Source organism: Tympanuchus pallidicinctus, unplaced genomic scaffold, assembly GCF_026119805.1.
Source record: "Tympanuchus pallidicinctus isolate F22 unplaced genomic scaffold, pur_lepc_1.0 scaffold7, whole genome shotgun sequence".
Lineage (NCBI taxonomy): Eukaryota > Metazoa > Chordata > Aves > Galliformes > Phasianidae > Tympanuchus > Tympanuchus pallidicinctus.
Window position 1 is genome coordinate 4732714 of NW_026294791.1, and position 17234 is coordinate 4749947.

The 17234-nt window shown below is 45.4% G+C and overlaps 2 protein-coding genes across 3 annotated transcripts; one reads left to right on the forward strand and one right to left on the reverse strand.

Moving 5' to 3' along the window:
- Positions 1-3448: 3448 nt before the first annotated feature.
- Positions 3449-7636, reverse strand: TCEANC2 (transcription elongation factor A N-terminal and central domain containing 2). Its single transcript, XM_052665751.1, has 4 exons — positions 7409-7636; positions 7152-7293; positions 6470-6663; positions 3449-4646 (listed from the first exon to the last, which is right to left on the reverse strand). The coding sequence occupies exons 1-4, from the start codon at positions 7508-7510 to the stop codon at positions 4458-4460; spliced, it is 627 nt and encodes a 208-aa protein (XP_052521711.1). The 5' UTR covers positions 7511-7636; the 3' UTR covers positions 3449-4457.
- A 41-nt stretch (positions 7637-7677) lies between these two features.
- TMEM59 (transmembrane protein 59) lies at positions 7678-17222 on the forward strand. 2 transcript variants are annotated; one of them, XM_052665740.1, is made up of 8 exons: positions 7678-7889; positions 10273-10378; positions 12169-12263; positions 12458-12610; positions 12874-12958; positions 13268-13349; positions 14148-14256; positions 14906-17222. In XM_052665740.1, exons 1-8 carry the CDS (start codon positions 7701-7703, stop codon positions 15059-15061), a joined length of 975 nt encoding a protein of 324 aa, XP_052521700.1. In that variant the 5' UTR covers positions 7678-7700; the 3' UTR covers positions 15062-17222. The 2 variants fall into 2 exon arrangements, with proteins under 2 accessions (XP_052521700.1, XP_052521699.1); XM_052665739.1 differs by having other exon boundaries at positions 7680-7889; positions 13265-13349.
- The last annotated feature ends 12 nt before the right edge of the window (positions 17223-17234 follow it).

A 17234-nucleotide genomic window follows, 5' to 3' on the forward strand; every position in this document is an offset into this window, starting at 1 on the left:
GTGGATCCGTACTGCAGACATCAGCATCTCCCCTCAGTGTGCGGTGATGGGTACAGCACATGTGGGTGCTTTTGGGTGGTGTTTCTACATGCCCTTACACCATGTCTCAAAGGATCATTAGGGCTGGAAAAGACCTTTGAGATCCAACCCACCCCACCATGCCCACTGCCCATGTCCCTCAGTGCCACATCCCCATGGTTCTGGAACACCTCCCTGTCCATGGGATGCTGCAGGTCACATGCAGTGCTTTCCAGGCTGGACAAAAGTCCCTTGTAGTTGCCTGGGTGCTGGGCTCTCTGCCACCCTCCTGGCCTAGGGCAACCTTTTCCATCAATGGGGCTCTGTGCACACTGTGCTCACTGAGCTGTGAGGGTGATGGTGGTGCTGGGGGTTTGCTCATCGCTGCAACAAGTGATGCAGCGCAGTATGTGAGCTATACAGAGAGCTAACAGAGAGGGCTGGCAGAAGAAAGGAAAGGTGTAACTGGGGGCTGGAGCTGTGCTGCTCTTGTAAGTTAATTCTGATAAGATTGTTGTGTTCATCTCTTCACTAAGGGGGGTGAGGCTCTGGCACTTCTGACCAGAGAAACGTGCATGTCCCACCCCTGGGATGCCATATTGAGCACTGAGCTTGTTCCTTCAGTGGACTGGGTGCAGACCCCACTGCTTCAGCAACTCCCTCCAGGGCTGTTTTCTTCTCTCTCCACCACATCCCGTGGCTGAAAGCAGTCTGCTTCAGGGATGAGGTGCTTGTTAGAGGAAATGCTCCTCAAAGGTGGGGCAGATGCAGGTGTTCCCAAATGGGACATGTTCAGGGTTTGTACGCTGTGGCCCCAGCAAGGTCATGTCCTGCTCGAAGGCCATGAAGTCCAGCTCTGAACCTGCTTTAACTCCTTACATTATTTTTCTTCTCTCTCACGTAATGCCTGGAGTGAGGCAGCTCTGCTCCTCTAATCTGTGCTCCCTGCACACCCTGCAGCCCACTGCCACCCCTTTACCACCCTGCAGGTACCCGATGGAGCACAGCTGAGCAGGCAGCAGCCACCAGCCCCGCCAGCTGGGGAAGCATAATGGATCCAGCATATGGGCGATTAAAAATGCAAGGACAGCGTTTGCAGGGAGCTGTTGTTTCCCAGCTTATTTTAAGCAGCCATCTCTCCCATTTCTCGGTCGTCGCAGCCCAGAGGACAGTGAGGTCATCCTCCCCGTGCTCCTGGGGATTGGGTGTGCAGAGATGAAACGGGGCATCAGGGAACACGGGAAGCTGCTACGTTCAAAGGATGGTGTTGCCTTAAGGATCACTCTAAATCTGTGCTGCCCGCAGCCCTATCCAAGCATCTCCTGGGCTCTGGCTGTGGGAGGAGCTCTCTCCCAAAGCCAGCACTATGGTGGGTTTGGGGGGTCTGGGCTTGAGGCATCGTCCTTCTCCTCCTCCCTCCATTGGTGTCACAATGTGAAAATTTCAGTTTAGGCAAACCAGTGGCTGCACAAAAGCAATCCTGCTGTTTGGGCAGGCTGTGCTGCGGGAAGAGCGCCTGTCCATGATAGGGGCACCTTTTATAGGGAGATAACTGTTTGGTGTATAATAATATATAATTAGCAAGGATTATCCTGTAATCTAGTCTAATTGACAGGGACCATAAATGTTGCCAGCAGAAGAATTTAGAGCAGTGCTAATTGCAGTATAACCCTGGCATGCCCTTCTGCTGGTGACATCCCTCAGGATGCCTGAGCTCCTCTGTGCCTCAGTTTCCCCTGAATCTGGGTGCTGGGTGTTCAGGAGCCACCTGGCTGGGTCTTCACAGCTCCTTTTTGGTTCTATAAGACAAGCATTGGGTTTGCCACCCTGGCAGTACTGCAGAGGAAAGTTGGTGCAACACTGGGGCTGTGGTTCTGCAGCCCCCAGAAGCAGCTGGGGCCCTGGGAGCTGTGAGAAAGCATCTGGGGCTGCTCCTTGTCTCGGCATCTCTTCTTCCAGGGCCAGCTCAGCAAAGCATTCAGATCACAGCGAGAGAGATCTAAAAGTTTGGGTTCTTTGTGGAGAAACCTTTGAAGAGCCTCTTAAAAGACAAGCAAGGCTGAGGCACTGCACTCTCTTTTTCAGGAAGGAAGGGAAGGGTCTCACCTGCTCCCTTCTTCTTTCGCCCCAGCAATTTGCAGCACTGTGAAGCTTTCCTTCACTGCTGCCTCCCAGACCTGTGGGTTTGCTCTTCAGAAGTCCTTAAACCATTCCCCTGTTGTCTGTGCTTCCTGCTTGCTGCAGCTCCCCAGCCCAGCCCTTGGGGAGCTCTCCCAATTCCCCCGCTCAGTGAATCTTCATCCCACGTGTCCCTGCAGCTTTAACATCACCCTGCAAGAGCTGGACCCAGAGCTCTGCGCTTGGCTCCCTTGGAAAAATTGTTGTGAAAGTATTAGCCATAAAATAGACCAAATTTATTCGAGTTTACTGGTGTGCAGTAACTCTGCACTCCTGGAGTTAATTCCCAAAAGAGAAATACTCAGCATGGACTGAGAATGAGGCCAAAAAATATCTTCTCTGCAACGTGTGCTTCAAAGAGCTGAAAGGCATCCAAAATAGATGGAACAACAACTGCTTCTCCCTCAAGTGTGTTCAGAAAAGAAAGGTGTCAGGGGCCAAGAGAGATGTAGATAAAGTCACCCAGAAGAGTTGGCCATGTAGAGCCCTGTTCATGTCTATGTGACCCTTGTTTTCAAATTTTACAGCACTACTACGGATAGCATCTGGTAAGCATCCACATCTCTTTCCTCTATGTGGCAGGCATTGGCATTGCAGCTATGGAAACAAAACCTAAGACACTCATTGATCCTGAACTCCTTTTGTGACAGTCCAAGCTGGGTGAATTCAATTACAGCCTGAAGCTAAGTGGGAAATGGATCTGATTACTTGTAAGAAATTGAAGGTTTTCACATCTCTTGCTCCAGACTGGTCATAAAGTGTCAGGTCTTTACTGATGCATTGTCCTCAGTCACCACTCACATCTGCCAGGTTCTGTCTCCAGCACACCTACCCATGCTTTGGATGTCGTAGTGTCCAAAGGAGTATTCAGCAGACCCACTTACTGACACCCAGTCCTGTTCTAAGATGAAGATCTGAATACTGCATCACTTTCACACCACGTTATTTGTTCTTAAGGGCCTCCCCTGAGGTCAGCGTTGACCACGACTGATCAAAGCACACCTCCTTACGCTGCATTACCCTTCAGTTCCCATGCCTGTGAACAAGCAGGTTTCACTCATCCCAGCACTTGACTCTTTCAACCCCGTTAACTCAGAAAATGGATTGTGACCAGTGCTTTGTACATGCACAGAGAACAGAGAGCACTTTATTCTCCACCACTAGAGAAAGACTGTGCCTGTCACACATCCTTAATAACAGCATAGAGAGAGCAAGATGACTTGTGGCACTAAAGAAACCAGAATACGAAAGGCAAGGTTTCCAGGTTTTAATAACTAGCAGCAATTCAAACAATAGTTTGTTACTTAAATCTATTCACACCATCATTCTGAAACATGCTCTTTACAGAGAAAAAAAGCCTGGATGTGGAATGTTTTCCTCACAACATAATTCTATTTTAAAAATTCATTTCAAGGTGGGGTTTATTTTTTAACGTTACACTAAGAATAAGCACCACATTTCAATCATGAGTGAGGTCTGGAAGTCAGAACGAGCTGCTCATTAAGCAGAGGTATTAGATAGCACCTTTACCCCAGGGCATTTCGGTTGTTACCCCAGGGTTTCAGAAAATGCCCACCACTGCAGGATGACTGAGCCTATGGAAGGATGGATAGAAAACAGAATCACAGAATGGCCTGGGTTGAAAAAGACCACAGTGATCGTCTAGCTTCAACCCCCCTGCTATGTGCAGGGTCACCAACCACCAGACCAGGCTGCCCAGGGTCACATCCAGTCTGGCCTTGGATGCTACCAGGGATGGGGCATCCACAACAAAATCATCAAAATTCGTTTTGTATCCCACTGTGGAAGCAGGGGAAATCACCTGGCTTGGCTAAACAGGGCTCAGCCACAGCAGACTTGGCTGATTTAGGATCAATGAGGGTTTGCAGTTATCCATTAGGAACCTCCTCCCATGAAGCAATCGCCCCGATTTTCCACTATTTCTCACCATTCAGCTAATTACACCTGAAGATCCACGTCAGAGATGGAGCTGAACCGAGGTATGACAAACTGACAACAGAAAGAGGTGAGTGAACAGGGGCGGCTTTAGACCAGGAAAATACACAGCAGAGCAGAAGAAACTTTTTCGTGCAGCAACCCCACGCAGATTTAAAGCACTGCTTTCATCACTAGAAGTTCCTGTCCTCAGCCAAGTGAGTCACGCCGTCAGCGCTTCGGCAATCCCCTTGTGACAGAAAGGGCTCCCAGTTCCGCAGAGACGCAGGCACACGAAGTTCTCGCTCGGCACTGAGCACGACACCTCACTTTTTATGGCTCTGCACAAACGCGGGGATGGTGAGCGCGCCAGCCTTGACTTCTGCTCTGGTTTCAGGTCTGTGCTTTAATGAGAAGACAAGAGCTCGCACCATTCTGCGATACGGCGCGCTAATGAGACGTGAAGAGAGATGAAAAGCTTCTCGCTCAATATTTTCAGCCAGTGGGTGATCAATCTGAAAAACAGCAAAGTATAAAATTAGATCTTTGCATTTAATAAGGAGACCAACTGATTGAAATTGGAGTTTGGTGCTTTTCGGTGTTTCTTCATTAATCAGCGTAGATTCAAGGAAATCTACTTCTCATCACAAGTGCAACAGGAAGAACAATTTAATTCTACCCTAGCAGTTAAGGAGCAAGGCAGCATGGTCAGTAGCAGGGAACATATTCACACGTCCAGCTGGGCGGCAGTGCTTTGCCATCACGACAGGAAACCAATCTGCAACTCGCCTTGGGTTCCAAGTGGAACCACAATTAGAAGCTATGATGTGCTCTGTGTGTTGTGCTGTCTCTGTGAAGCTCACTTTTTGATCCTGCTGATATAAGGCACCTCGGATGCTATTTTAAACTCAATTCCAGTAGCAACTATAAGACATGCCAAACACTTGGCAACTCTGCTTGGTGCTATAAAGGGAGATGCAGGCTCTGCGTGTGTAAAAGGAGGTATAATTAAGAATGCAGAAAGGGATTTACTAAATGTTAATTACGTAGTTATTGCTTCAACATGTGCCAAAACCTGTAATTTAGAAGAGCTTAGGAAGAAAAAAAACCAGCCTGCCCATCAAGAAGTGGTTTTAATTTCACTTCTGCTTTTTGTGACAGGGAATCTCCCATGCTGCTCATACAGGAGATTCCAGTGTGTCAACCAATACTCCTCCAAGTCCTTTGCTCACCACTTTCACTCTCTTTTTGCTACCCAAAACTAAATTACCCCTCCGCTGGAAAGCACTCGGAGCCCTATTGTATCCATTCAGCCCCATTCTCCCCTTCTAATCAGCTTGCTTTCCACTTGCTTAACCTCTGTGGCTCCCCTACCTCTAAAAATTGTCCATCCTCCAGATACAAGCTCTACTTGTAGATGCAATGGCAGCTGCAAGCCACAAGGGTAGATTTCCTTGCCATACATTTAGGTAAGACCTCTTCAGAATTAATTCTGCCTTGTCCTACCTTACCCAGTACCCTCTATTTGGGTGGCTTTGTAGCCTTCATGTCTCCTAGGCTCGAAATTGACCGCCAGCCTTATTGCTGTGCTTGACCCAACAGGGAGCTCCTCACATAATCATCCCAAAGCACCCTCACACTAAATGACCTTTTTGTTCTGCCCCAGCCCAGATGGATGGGAAGTTGGAGAGGTTGTTCTCATAGCTGGCAAACACATAGCTGTGAAATTCTTGAGTGCTTATCACTTTTCTTGCTGTTTAAAGGACAACTAATGAATAAATTAAAGAGATAACTATTACAGTGTTTCATAGACCAAGCAAGCAAGTTGTTCAGCCTCACAGCAAAACTCTGTTCATTTACTTAAAGACACCAGAGGGATCTAGTAATTATTGCCATTTTACATACTGTCAAACTTGCCTCTATGTTTTTGCAATAGATTTCAATTTACAAATGTTTAATTACTTAAATATGAAATGCCCAAAGGTCCCAGTGTTGCTTTAACTGCTGACAACTAATAGTCAAAACTTTATGTTCTGCTAACTTCCTCCTTCTCTTACCCAACACAACTACAGTACATACACAGCTACTCTATTGGCTGGTGATGTAAATGAGATCACATGTACAATGTACAATTAGCGTGTTTACTTGTTTAATAACAAAAAAACCCCCACAAATCTACCTTTAACACAAAGCTACTGATAAATGGTGAGATACATCGCTGAAAACAGGAACTTTTGTCCCCACTCTGCTGCTAGGACCAGTTTTAGGGTAAGCCAACGAAGGCTTATCTAACCTGTTCCTATGAGCAGCTACTCTTTGAGGTGGAGATGAACACTACCTCTACATCCAGGGCTTCACAAAGCAGCTTCCTTGCGTTCTTTCTGAAAGTCTCAGTCTTGGGATCACTCTTGACTTCTATTGAAGGCCTATTTGAGTGGTGTTTGATGAAAGTTCTCCACTCCATGTAAACATCTTTGGCAAGGCTGGCCACATCATGATCGGAATGTTTGCGCATCCTGTTCACAGTGTGACCTGAAAAAAAGGCAGCAAGTCACACAGTTTTGGTAAGTGGACAAAACATACATTGGTGCTCGGCAGCCAGACACATCTTTAATTCAGGCAGTGTCAGAGTATTGGCACAAATGTAAGCATAAAATCACTCAGAATGAAGCCTGAACTTCACACTCCTGGACTCCTGCAGGGATTTTGCTAGAGAAATTAGCAAGGAATGAAGCTAAACACTTGAAAATTATTTTCTCAAGTACGGAGACATACTGGGTCTAGTGAAAGCTTGCATAATTGGCCTAGATGTGCTTTTTCTTTTTTTTTTTTAACTGGAAACCCTTTAGAGCAGGACGCTCCCGCCCTGCACGCGGACCTGCTGAGCGAACAGATTCCTTTGGGAGCGCACCCAGCGCGCCGCTCCCCGCCCGGCAGCACCGTTGGCCACCAGGTGGCGCTGTGCGGCTTCTGCGACCGCGGCAGCCGGAGGCGCTGGGCACGGGGCAGAGGCGCGGTACCTATTTTTGTGGACAGTAACACTTCCTTGGAAGGGATTTTCTTCTTCAGTTCCCCCAAAGCTTCCATCAGGTTTTCTTTAGGCTGCCCGGGGAGCTCGAGCATCGCCTTCCAGCGCTTTATGTCTTCCACCACGACCACCCTCTGGAAAAAAGCCAATGGGAAATATTCTTATGAACGAGGCTTCCCCGCAGCTAACGTGGCCGCTACCGACGCGCCGTAGGCTACGTGAGCCGGCGCGCACAGCACGAGGACTCGCCTTCAGAGACTCGAGCGTGGCCTGCCGGTAGGCGCGGGGCTCCGACCGGACCCGGCGGGGGCTCTGCGGTGAGCGGGCCCGGCGCACCACGAACCGCTCCATCCTCCCGCCGGAAGCCGCCGCCCCGCCCCGCCCTGCGCGCTGCGTAGTTCCCGCCGCCGGGTACGGCCGGTGGGGCCCGTCAGGCGGTGCGGACTACAGCTCCCGGCAGGCACCGCGCGGAGGAGAGCTGCGATCTCGCGGGATCATCTCGCGAGAGGCTACCGGCGGCCGGTCCCGTCAGAGGAGGAAGATGGCGGCGCGGCGGGCCGGCCTGCTCTGCCTGCCTGCGGCCCTGCTGCTGCTGTGGGCGGGAGGCCGCGCTCGGGCTGCAGGAGCCGTGCCCGCCAGCTCCTCCGAGGCCTTTGACTCCGTGTTGGGCAACACGGCTTCCTGCCACCGCGCCTGCCAGCTGACCTACTCCCTGCACACCTACCCCAAGGTACGGCTGAGCCCCGCCTCGCTGCTCGGCCCCGCGCCCCTCTCCTTCCTCCCGGCCCGCCTGACGTTGTCACCTCCTGAAGCACGGAGCGCGGTGCTTCGTACAGAGACGTGCTTCTTCTTTGAACTGGCTGTTAGGCTGTGGCAAATACAGCTTTCAAAGAGTATTTACGTTTTAGTAGTGGCAGTTCCGTGGGGTTGGGGGTTGCTTCTCCTTTCCTCCTATTCCTGAAGAGGCAGCTGTTATTTGGGTTGGGACTCGCCGTGTTTTGGGGACTGTGCTGTGTCCATAGCCAAGGGGCCTGGGCCAAGAGTGCTCGAACTGTGGGGGATGAAGCATCAAAGATGGCAAGCGAGTGGCCTAACAGAGCTGCCAGTGATGTTTAGATTCACTTGCATAGAAAATGTCCATCTCAGGATAGTCAAATAATATCTAACAGGGATATAATTACATATTCAGGAGTTTGCTATTGGTTCAAAGGTTTGCACAGCTCAGAATTTAAATGTAACATTGCTGCCCAGAAGGGTTGTGGATGCCCCATCTCTGGAGGTGTTCAAGGGGAGGATAGATGAGGCCCTAGGCAGCCTGGTCTGGTATTAAATGGGGAGGCTGGTGGCCCTGCCTGTGGCAGCAGGGTTGGAGCTTCATGATCCTTGAGGTTCCTTCCAACCTGGGCCATTCTGTGTGATTCTGTTGTGTTTTTTTTTCTTTCACTAGGAACGTATTTCATTGCTAACTGCAGCTGTATAGCAGCTTGAACTCTGAATGATGGGAGTTCTCTTGTTCCTGAGATTGCCAGGGCAGAAGGCAAATGGAAGGAAGTGGTGCTAATATGAGGTAGCAGGGCTTTGTCTGCTTTCAAATGAAATTAAAATTGGTGCTTGCGGTGCAGCACCTGATTCTGGTATCTCTACAGGGAAGTAATGGGGAGCTGTGTGGAACACAGGTAAAATTAGATCTGGATGTGTGATGTGTTTTGGTGCCTATGTGTGATGATAGTGAGGAGAAAGACCTGAACCTGGGAAATTGAGGCTAAACGTTCTCCTAAAATAGGAGAAAGTCCATACTGTGCTGGCACTTCAGGTAAAGCTGATGCTTCTGTGATTTTTAATCTGCCTGTGAACTCGTTTTGTGTTGCTGGGAATGTTGAATAATACAACCACCTGTTTTGCCACAGTTTGTTTGATTTCTCACAAAACCACCAGGTGAATGGAAGGAAATTGTTTTAGTTGGAGAGTAAGTTGATTTTTACTAAGCCTTCTGTGGAAGGATGCCACAGAAATCCGTTTGCTACAGCCACTTCTGTGTGATATTAACGGAGCACATATTTTCTGTAACAGCGTAACTGTTTTAGCCATTCTGTCTGTGTTAAGTGTTATCTGTGTTTTCAGCTTAGCTGCTTTTAAAGCATGTGAACTTGTGCTCTCAAACAATGACAGTGCACTTACAGTAGATTGTACAGTAAGGTGTGGTGTATTTGTTTTTGGTGCAGTTAATTTAGAGTCTGTTTTCCCCCTGTGAAGAAATTGGCTTCCATCGCATTGGTGGCCATGTAGTTACCAGGCTTGGTGGATCTGATTGGCTTAAAGGAGGCTGGCTGTAACTCTGCAACATGGTGACCAGCATATGTGGAAAGTGCACCTCCACCTCTCTGTGCTGTGGTCAGAAGAAATACTGGGTTATGGGTGTATAGTGTATCATCTGTGTTGTAGCAGCACTGAGAAAGCACCATTCTGCAGTGCTATAAACATGTGGTTTTGTGGAACTAGTTGGGCAGGCAAACGATGGGCAGTGGTATTGCTAAAGAAATTAATCAGAAGTTAATCATTTATTTTGGCGATTCTGCTGGAGTTCTAATTAGAGGCTGGTGGGTACGTTGTAACACAGTGTAAAAAACAAACGGCAAAAAAACACAACAAAGTCTGTTTTGATCTTCACCCACTGGGTTCTGTTGAAGTTCTGAAGTGGATGCTGGTGTACTTGTTCTGTGGTTAATGTCAGTAAATCTTTTGCAATGTTACCTCATATTTTTAAGGCCTGTGCTTTTTCAGCAGTGCAGCGAGGCTTTGCTGTGACTTGTAGGAACAGAATTGCAGAATGGAATTTGCTGTTCCAGGTCTGGCTTACCCCAGGACTGAGAGCTCTGTCTGAGATGGATCACAGTGTTACAGAGCTGTAGTTGTGTTTTATTCCAGATGATCCAGACTGTCGTGTTTCTCTGACTTCTAGGTCTGGTGGAGGGAAGGATTGCGGTGCTCTGCTGGGTGCCTTTTTGTAGCACTTCTGAAAAAAAAGTTGTGGGGTTTTGGTTTCTTTTTTTTTTTTTGGTCTATTTATTCTTGAACGGAGAAATGAATGTAAGTCTTCTCTTGTGCCTCCCCAGGAAGAGGAACTGTATGCGTGCCAGCGAGGCTGCAGACTGTTTTCCATTTGTCAGTTTGTGGATGATGGCATCGATCTGAATCGAACCAAACTGGAATGTGATTCTGGTAAGAATTCAGAACTCCTTTAACATCCCTTAATGTGGAGATGCAGGCAGGGAACGGCAGCAGCATCTGAAGGATGTTGTTAAAATGGTGGGATTATTTCAATTGCTTCCATGCAACTTTAGGCTCATTTATAGAAGCGAATTGTTCAGATGAAGAACAACTATCACAATGTACATCTGCCTTGTAACTTGTGGTCTAAGCTAAACTCTCAACACAGCAATAATTACGTTTTGTTTGAAATAGGGATCTAAAGACTAATTGTCTCAGATCTGTGTTAGAGGGATAATCTTATAGTGAAGGTGAAATATATAAATGCTGTAGCCAATTAACACAGTTTCTGCAGTTGTACAGAACTTCTATGTAATAATACTGAGGTGGCTGCTTAACAGTTTTGTTCAGAGATGAAGTGGGATGTAACCAGCCAAAGCAGGAAAATCAGCAGAGTAGCTCCCTTCTGTTTCTGAAATATAATGAGGACAACATCAGCTCTCAGAGGAGGCTTTTGTCTTCTCAGTAATTCATATAAGCAAGAGGGCTAGTGGTTAGCTTAGGGAGCTGCTGGAAGATACACAAGGAGAAAGCCTGAAATGCAAAGATGTTACAGCGATACAAAGCCGTATTAAATGCTCTAGAAATGGGCTAGTGCTCTAGTCTGTCATACAGTGTGTACTGCTGTGACACAGCATGTCAGTCTAGTTGTCAAACCATACAAGAAAGAGTGCCACAAAAAGGGTGATGTAGCAGTAAGGCACACGTAGAGGTAATTGAACAGTTGCTTACTTTCTGATTTAACTCTCCTTTCTGAGGCTGTTGTCTTTTGCTGGCTTATGTTCTGTAATCTGTTGCACTTACTCAGGCAGGATGTACCTTGGCTGACTTGCTGAATTCTGTCTTCTGATGTCTCTGCATGTCTCCTAACACTAGCTTGGTGGCACTTTTGCTGTAGAATTGCTGTTCAGGTGCTGTGAGCCAAATACTCCAATGTTTAGCTGCTGATGCTGTGTGAATTGCCAGCTTTCCAGCCTCTCTGAAGGTGCATTTATTCCTGTAGGAAAACTGGGAGAGCTGCTGCACTCTGTGTTGCTGCTTAAGTGGAGGCGTTAGGTGGAGTAGAGCTGTAACATCATCCATCTCAGCTCTAGTATTTTGGGAAAGAGCTATGCCCATGTATTGTCCACCTATAAACGTGAATAGTTTAGATTTCTTGGTCTTCAGGGTTTCTAGTGAACAATTAATAGAAGATGCATGTAAATAAAGAGTTGGCTTCATTTAATTCTTGTTCAAAATTAAATCATCAATGCTTTCAACACAGTTACTTACTGTGCTAGCAGGAAAATGTTCCTTAGGTTTTCCTAAGGAATACATGATTTCTACTGTTAGCTCTGAGAGGTTCAGTACATCTGTGGCCTCTCTATTTGTATAGTATTCCATCTTTGTTCTCTAGGATAAAGTAGTAAAAATGTTTTACGTGATCTGTAGAGGAAAAAATGCAGTGGCAGTAGGAGAATCAGTGAAAACTTGCAACCTTGAGTTTGCCCAGACTAACATTTCTGATCGGTTGCTCTGACAGCATTCAGATTTAAAATATGTGATTTGTGTGAGCTCCAATTCCTTAACCTTCGTTTACCTGGCACCAAATGCTAACCTTGGAATGATATTCGTGTCTTTCCCTACAAATGGGATTGTCAATCTTTTAACTGCTGCTTTGTTTCTGATCCAACTTATGTTGAAAATGTTTTCTTAACTAAAATGCAGAATTTATCTTCTCATTTTGGGAACTTTTCTTGCAGCCTGTACTGAGGCGTACTCCCAGTCTGATGAACAATATGCTTGCCATCTTGGATGCCAGAACCAATTGCCATTTGCTGAGTTAAGACAAGAGCAAGTAAGTACATGACATGTTTTTCAAATACCACCTACTTGTTTTCTGTTCAGCACGTCTTCTCTTCTTTAAAATTCTTCAAATGAAATCTTTTTAAGAACTGAAATATAGACATGGGGAAATGAGTGAGCAAGAACATAAGTTCTACCCGCTCCATATGAAAACAAATTGAAAGCCAGTTAATGTTGTATTTGCAGTTAATGTCCCTGATGCCAAGAATTCATCTCCTCTTTCCTCTGACGCTGGTGAGATCCTTCTGGAGTGATGTGATGGATTCAGCTCAGAGCTTCATAACATCCTCATGGACGTTCTACCTTCAAGCAGATGACGGCAAAATTGTCATATTCCAGGTGCCTGCCTTTTTGTTGAGGTGTTCTGGGTGCTGAACACTTATCTGTGCTCCTTCCAGTCTCAGAAAATGGTCGCTGTCAGAAGTGTTGAGTTTTTGGTAGCATTTTGCTGCATTTAGTGCCATTACAGGGGTAATAAATGAATAAAATTATGTGAATGGAGCATGTCTTATGATCAGCTTCACTATTAATTCTGAAAATGTGGACGATCAAGATTAGTGGAAGCTTGCTAACAGGATCTCTTAATCCTTGTTTTGTTTTAGTCGAGGCCAGAAGTGCAGTATGTTCCACAGCTTGATCAGGAGACTGAAGGTACAAGAGGATCCTTGTCCCTGAGTAAAACAGCTTGTAAGTTTTTCTTTCTGGTTTGGAGGAGCATGCAAGGAAAACAAACAAACAAACAAACAAAAAAACCAACAGAGCCAAAGTTGCAGGTGACACATGAAAGCAAGTTTTTAGAAAGTTGAAGTGTAATTGGTTGCAATGGGTATCAGCAAGGTGTGTGGTGGTAGCAAGCTCTCCTGGAAATAGAAGCATGCAAGCTAGGGCCACTGTGAAAGATTTTTTTCATGCTTTCTGTGGACAAACTGGATAAAGTTTGGGTTTTCTACCTTTAGTGCTTTTCTGACAGCTATTTCTGCTGTTCAATTCCAGCAGACCCACAGCCAGCAAGCTCGCAGACGTACCGAGGACTATTTGAAGAGCAAGGCAATGAGAGCTTTTTCAAGTGTCTTTCCATGTATGTATGTCAGTACCTGGAACAGGGCACCGTGGTGTTTCCTATGTGTGTGGTGGCCCTGTGGGAAGGAATCAGTGTTACGAGTCCTTTAGGTTCAGATAGCAAAGCAGCCAAGTTTCTGTATCTGATCATTTGCTATTGCTGCGTTCCCTGCTTGCCCTGTGTTATCTATGGGCTGTCCTGCCAACTTTCATTCTCTCTCCCATTTTAGTTAACTGTGATTCTGATAATTTCCTAACGTTATTTTTTTATGTGGAACATGATGTTTGTACTCGTTTTTTGAGTATATTCAGCAAACTGTTCCATCAGTTCTGTGTTTTGCCTGTTCTTTAGCTCTAGATATGTTTCAGGACAAAACACTTGTATTTTTAAATGCAAAAGACAATGTTGTGTCTCGTGTCTAGCCTGGAAATGCCCAGTATATATTAAAGTGTTGCTGCATATCAGCATCTTGCCTCTTTCTTCTCTCAGTCACTGATGACTGTTTCCTTAAAAGCTTAGATGTGGTGGATCAGTGAACTGCACCTTAAGTGCATAACAAAAATCTGTTCTTACCGTCTTAAGTGGGAGGAAGTTCAGGGCCCCAAACCAGGATCCAGCAGTCTTTTAGTATCTTTCAAGTTAGATACTAAGTGTTAGATGCTATGTTATATACACAGGTGTCAGAAGTAGGCTGTGCAGCTGGGGGAGAGACTAGTGAATGAGCATGAAATACAGTCAAAATTGGGCACAACCTTTTATAGACCCGTTATTTTGTATTCTGGTATATGAAATCTAATAACATTCGTTTCATTTCAGAAATTCCAGTTGGATTTTAACCACTACACTTGTCCTGTCAGTGCTGGTGCTGCTCTGGATTTGTTGTGCAACTGTAGCTACAGCTGTAGAGCAGTATGTTCCATCTGAGGTAACTCTATTATGTTACAGCTTTCTACAGAATCATAAGCATCGTGGGGGGTCAATTAGAGTTTTTTACTTTGCAGATGTGGTTAGCAAACAAATTGTTGTTTGAATGATTTTCTAGCTGAACGTCTGCCTGTCCCTGCGGCTGATAGGTGCTCTGAGCCTTGCTCAGTAAGCACAGATGCTGTCTTCTGGCTTGTAGCCCTGCCTTCTTAGCAACCTCTGGGTTACTCTTCACAAATGGAGGTTGCTTCTGGTTTCTCTGAGAATTGGATGGGGCAGGTGGCAACTAGTAGGGATTTAATTCAGGAGCATCAGTGGTGAGAAGTGACAGCGTGTTGTTGGTGACTGCAGCAAGTCTGTATGAAGGGGAACCAACTGAACTAGCATTCCTACAGCCCAAAGAGAGCAAGACTTGCAGTGTTTGCAAGCTAAAGAGTTTGGTACACAAGCACTGCATGTACTGTTTTTTTCCTCTGGCATTTATTTGGACTTAAATCTAGTCTCAGCCATGAGTTTCAGATGTTGCAGAAAGTGTGAGTTAGCTTGCGTTGAAGAGCTGCAGCTATGAAAGAGGGTAGTTGTGTAACAAAATGCAATTGATTCATATATGAAGAGTCTTTATCTTAAAGTAGTTCATTTAAATATTTCAGAAACTGAGCATCTATGGAGATCTGGAATACATGAATGAACAAAAACTGAACAGATACCCATCCTCTGCACTTGTTGTGGTTAGATGCAAGACTGAGGAACATGAAGAAGCAGGACCTCTTCCTACAAAAGTTAATCTGGCTCAATCAGCAATTTAAATAAGCCTCCATTGGATTGAATAGACTAATTCTAACTGTGCTAGCAACTCCTGATTGTTTGTGGTGGTTCTTCAGATAAGAAGCTTAGCAGCAAGTCTTTAAATGCAGATAAAATTACAGAATCAACAGATGTCATGGTTTTTTTTTTCCCCTCTAGTAGTGAAGATTCAGACACCTTGAATTTGTTTCCAGACATAATCACTTTCCACTGGTGTTTGCTCTGTGTCTTTTTGCTTACAGAAGCTGTAAGCACGCTTTCCATATTTCTGCCATGACACTTTCAAACTTATTTGTGTATTCTAGGATATACTGTGTACATTCAAGAGCTAGCTCTGTAAAGATATAAGAAATTTTAAGTAGGCAGGAGATGCCTTTTTAGTGTTGCACTTTCTGTTGTAGTTAAGAGAAAATATTATAAAATTATCTGCTGTTCTTTTTTTGGGGGGGTGGGGGGTACTTGTGAATGTTCATGCACAAACAGCCCTTTCTCCAAGAACAGAAATCTATTTTTTCTACCGTGTGGCAATATCCAGGATGGAAAGCATCTGTGAATTACTGTAGGCTAGAACTCAGTTTGTGGAAGGTGGAAGATGTGTTAAAAACATGTGGGCATATGCTTTCACAGACAGAACATTACATGGTTAATTAAATGTCAGACTGTAGCCTTTACATCTCAAATTGCTTGTAAAGTTAGAGCCTGTGTTTTCCGAAGGAATTCTACTTTCTGTTCTTGATCAACTATTCTAGTCTTGTAACTTCATTTACAGAAACAAGGTGATTCCTGAGAAATGAGAACAGATGAATAAAAACGACTGTATAGGAATTACTGACTGTACAGCCTTTAGCTGTGGTTCGTTATTGCTTTACTCCATCTGAAAGGCTGGCATTCCTCCCGTTGGCAATGTGAGCTGATTTTGCTGTGTGTGATTCACTAATACAACACCTAACAGTGTCCTTCACATTTCTAATGTATTTTGTTGCCATTCTTTTCTTTGAGGATTTGACTATAGCAGATGTATGATTTATTTTAAGGTCTCTTTGTAAGCATTTGAAAACTGACTAGAATGCATGACGCCCAGCTCATCAGCATGGTTTGTTGGTTGTACCAACTCTGGTGAAAGTTTAAAAACAAGCAAACAAACAGCTGTCTTCAAGTTTTGAGTTCTGGTGAAAATCTGAGGTTCTGGGGAGTGCAGTCCATCGTTCCCTTTCTGTTAGATCTCGTTCAGTAGCCATGGCTGATGTGGCTGCTGGTTGTGTGAGCTGCAGGTAATGATCCGTGCAGGAACGTGGTGGTTGCCTATACAGTGCTGCAGGAAGTTGTGTCCTAGGTGCACCGAAGCAAATTTTCTGTCAGTGAATTATAAGAGTATGCAGAGGTTTGTTTTGAACAGGCACGTATGGGTGTAGTAACTGTAATTTGAAGTCTTAACTTAGTAGTACCTCTGCATGTTAAATTCTTCAGTGAGCAACAGCCCTGAAAACTGAGTGTGGGCAGCCATGGACGTGTACCTTTCTTTGTGTGTTGGTGGCATTACTGTAAGGCCTCAAACCCTCCTGTTTTGAAAACCATGTGTGTGTTCAGAATGCTGTTCCACTGCGTAACAGCAATGGGAAATCCCTGCTGTAGTGACTGGGCTGAGACACACAGCCTCAGAATGCAGCCCTGTGTCAGTACTGAGTGCCAGCGTTCTGCTGCCGGTGGGATCAGGTGTGATGTGTGCAAATGGCTGTTTAACAGCTTGTAAGCATGGGCTTGGCGATTGTAGCCCGTGTTCTCAGCAATACTTTGTTCTGGAAAGCCTTTAGCAATCCCTTGAATTCTTGTAATTGAGTAAGTGACATATAGATGTGTTGGAGTCTGTTAAAATATTTGAACTTACTGTTGCATGTAGTTGCAGAGGGAGTGTTATGGCTTCACTAATCCATGGCTATTTATGTGTTTTAAATATGTACATTACAGCCTCTGTTACCTTGATGATTTCTTCTCATGATCGTGAAACTTTCCCTCCTGTTCCAAAATGTCTGACTTTATTGCTTACATTCCTAGGTTTGAATTAAACAAATTCTGCTTTCATTTGGCATTGTGTCTGCCTGCAAGTCCACAACAAAGGGAGAAAACTCAACAAATAGATCAAATAAAAGTTCTGTGTGTTTTGTCTTTTGTTGGCTG

Excerpts from the sequence above, each read along its gene's own strand:
- TCEANC2 (XM_052665751.1), bottom strand. The coding sequence starts at position 7,510 with ATGGAGCGGTTCGTGGTGCGCCGGGCCCGCTCACCGCAGAGCCCCCGC. Across the intron at positions 7,294-7,408 it reads CCACGCTCGAGTCTCTGAAG|AGGGTGGTCGTGGTGGAAGA; the intron begins GCGAGTCCTCGT and ends GCTTTTTTCCAG. Across the intron at positions 4,647-6,469 it reads GTGAAGCCCTGGATGTAGAG|ATTGATCACCCACTGGCTGA; the intron begins GTAGTGTTCATC and ends GCTGTTTTTCAG.
- TMEM59 (XM_052665739.1), top strand. The coding sequence starts at position 7,701 with ATGGCGGCGCGGCGGGCCGGCCTGCTCTGCCTGCCTGCGGCCCTGCTG. Across the intron at positions 7,890-10,272 it reads CCCTGCACACCTACCCCAAG|GAAGAGGAACTGTATGCGTG; the intron begins GTACGGCTGAGC and ends GTGCCTCCCCAG. Across the intron at positions 13,350-14,147 it reads TTTTTCAAGTGTCTTTCCAT|AAATTCCAGTTGGATTTTAA; the intron begins GTATGTATGTCA and ends GTTTCATTTCAG.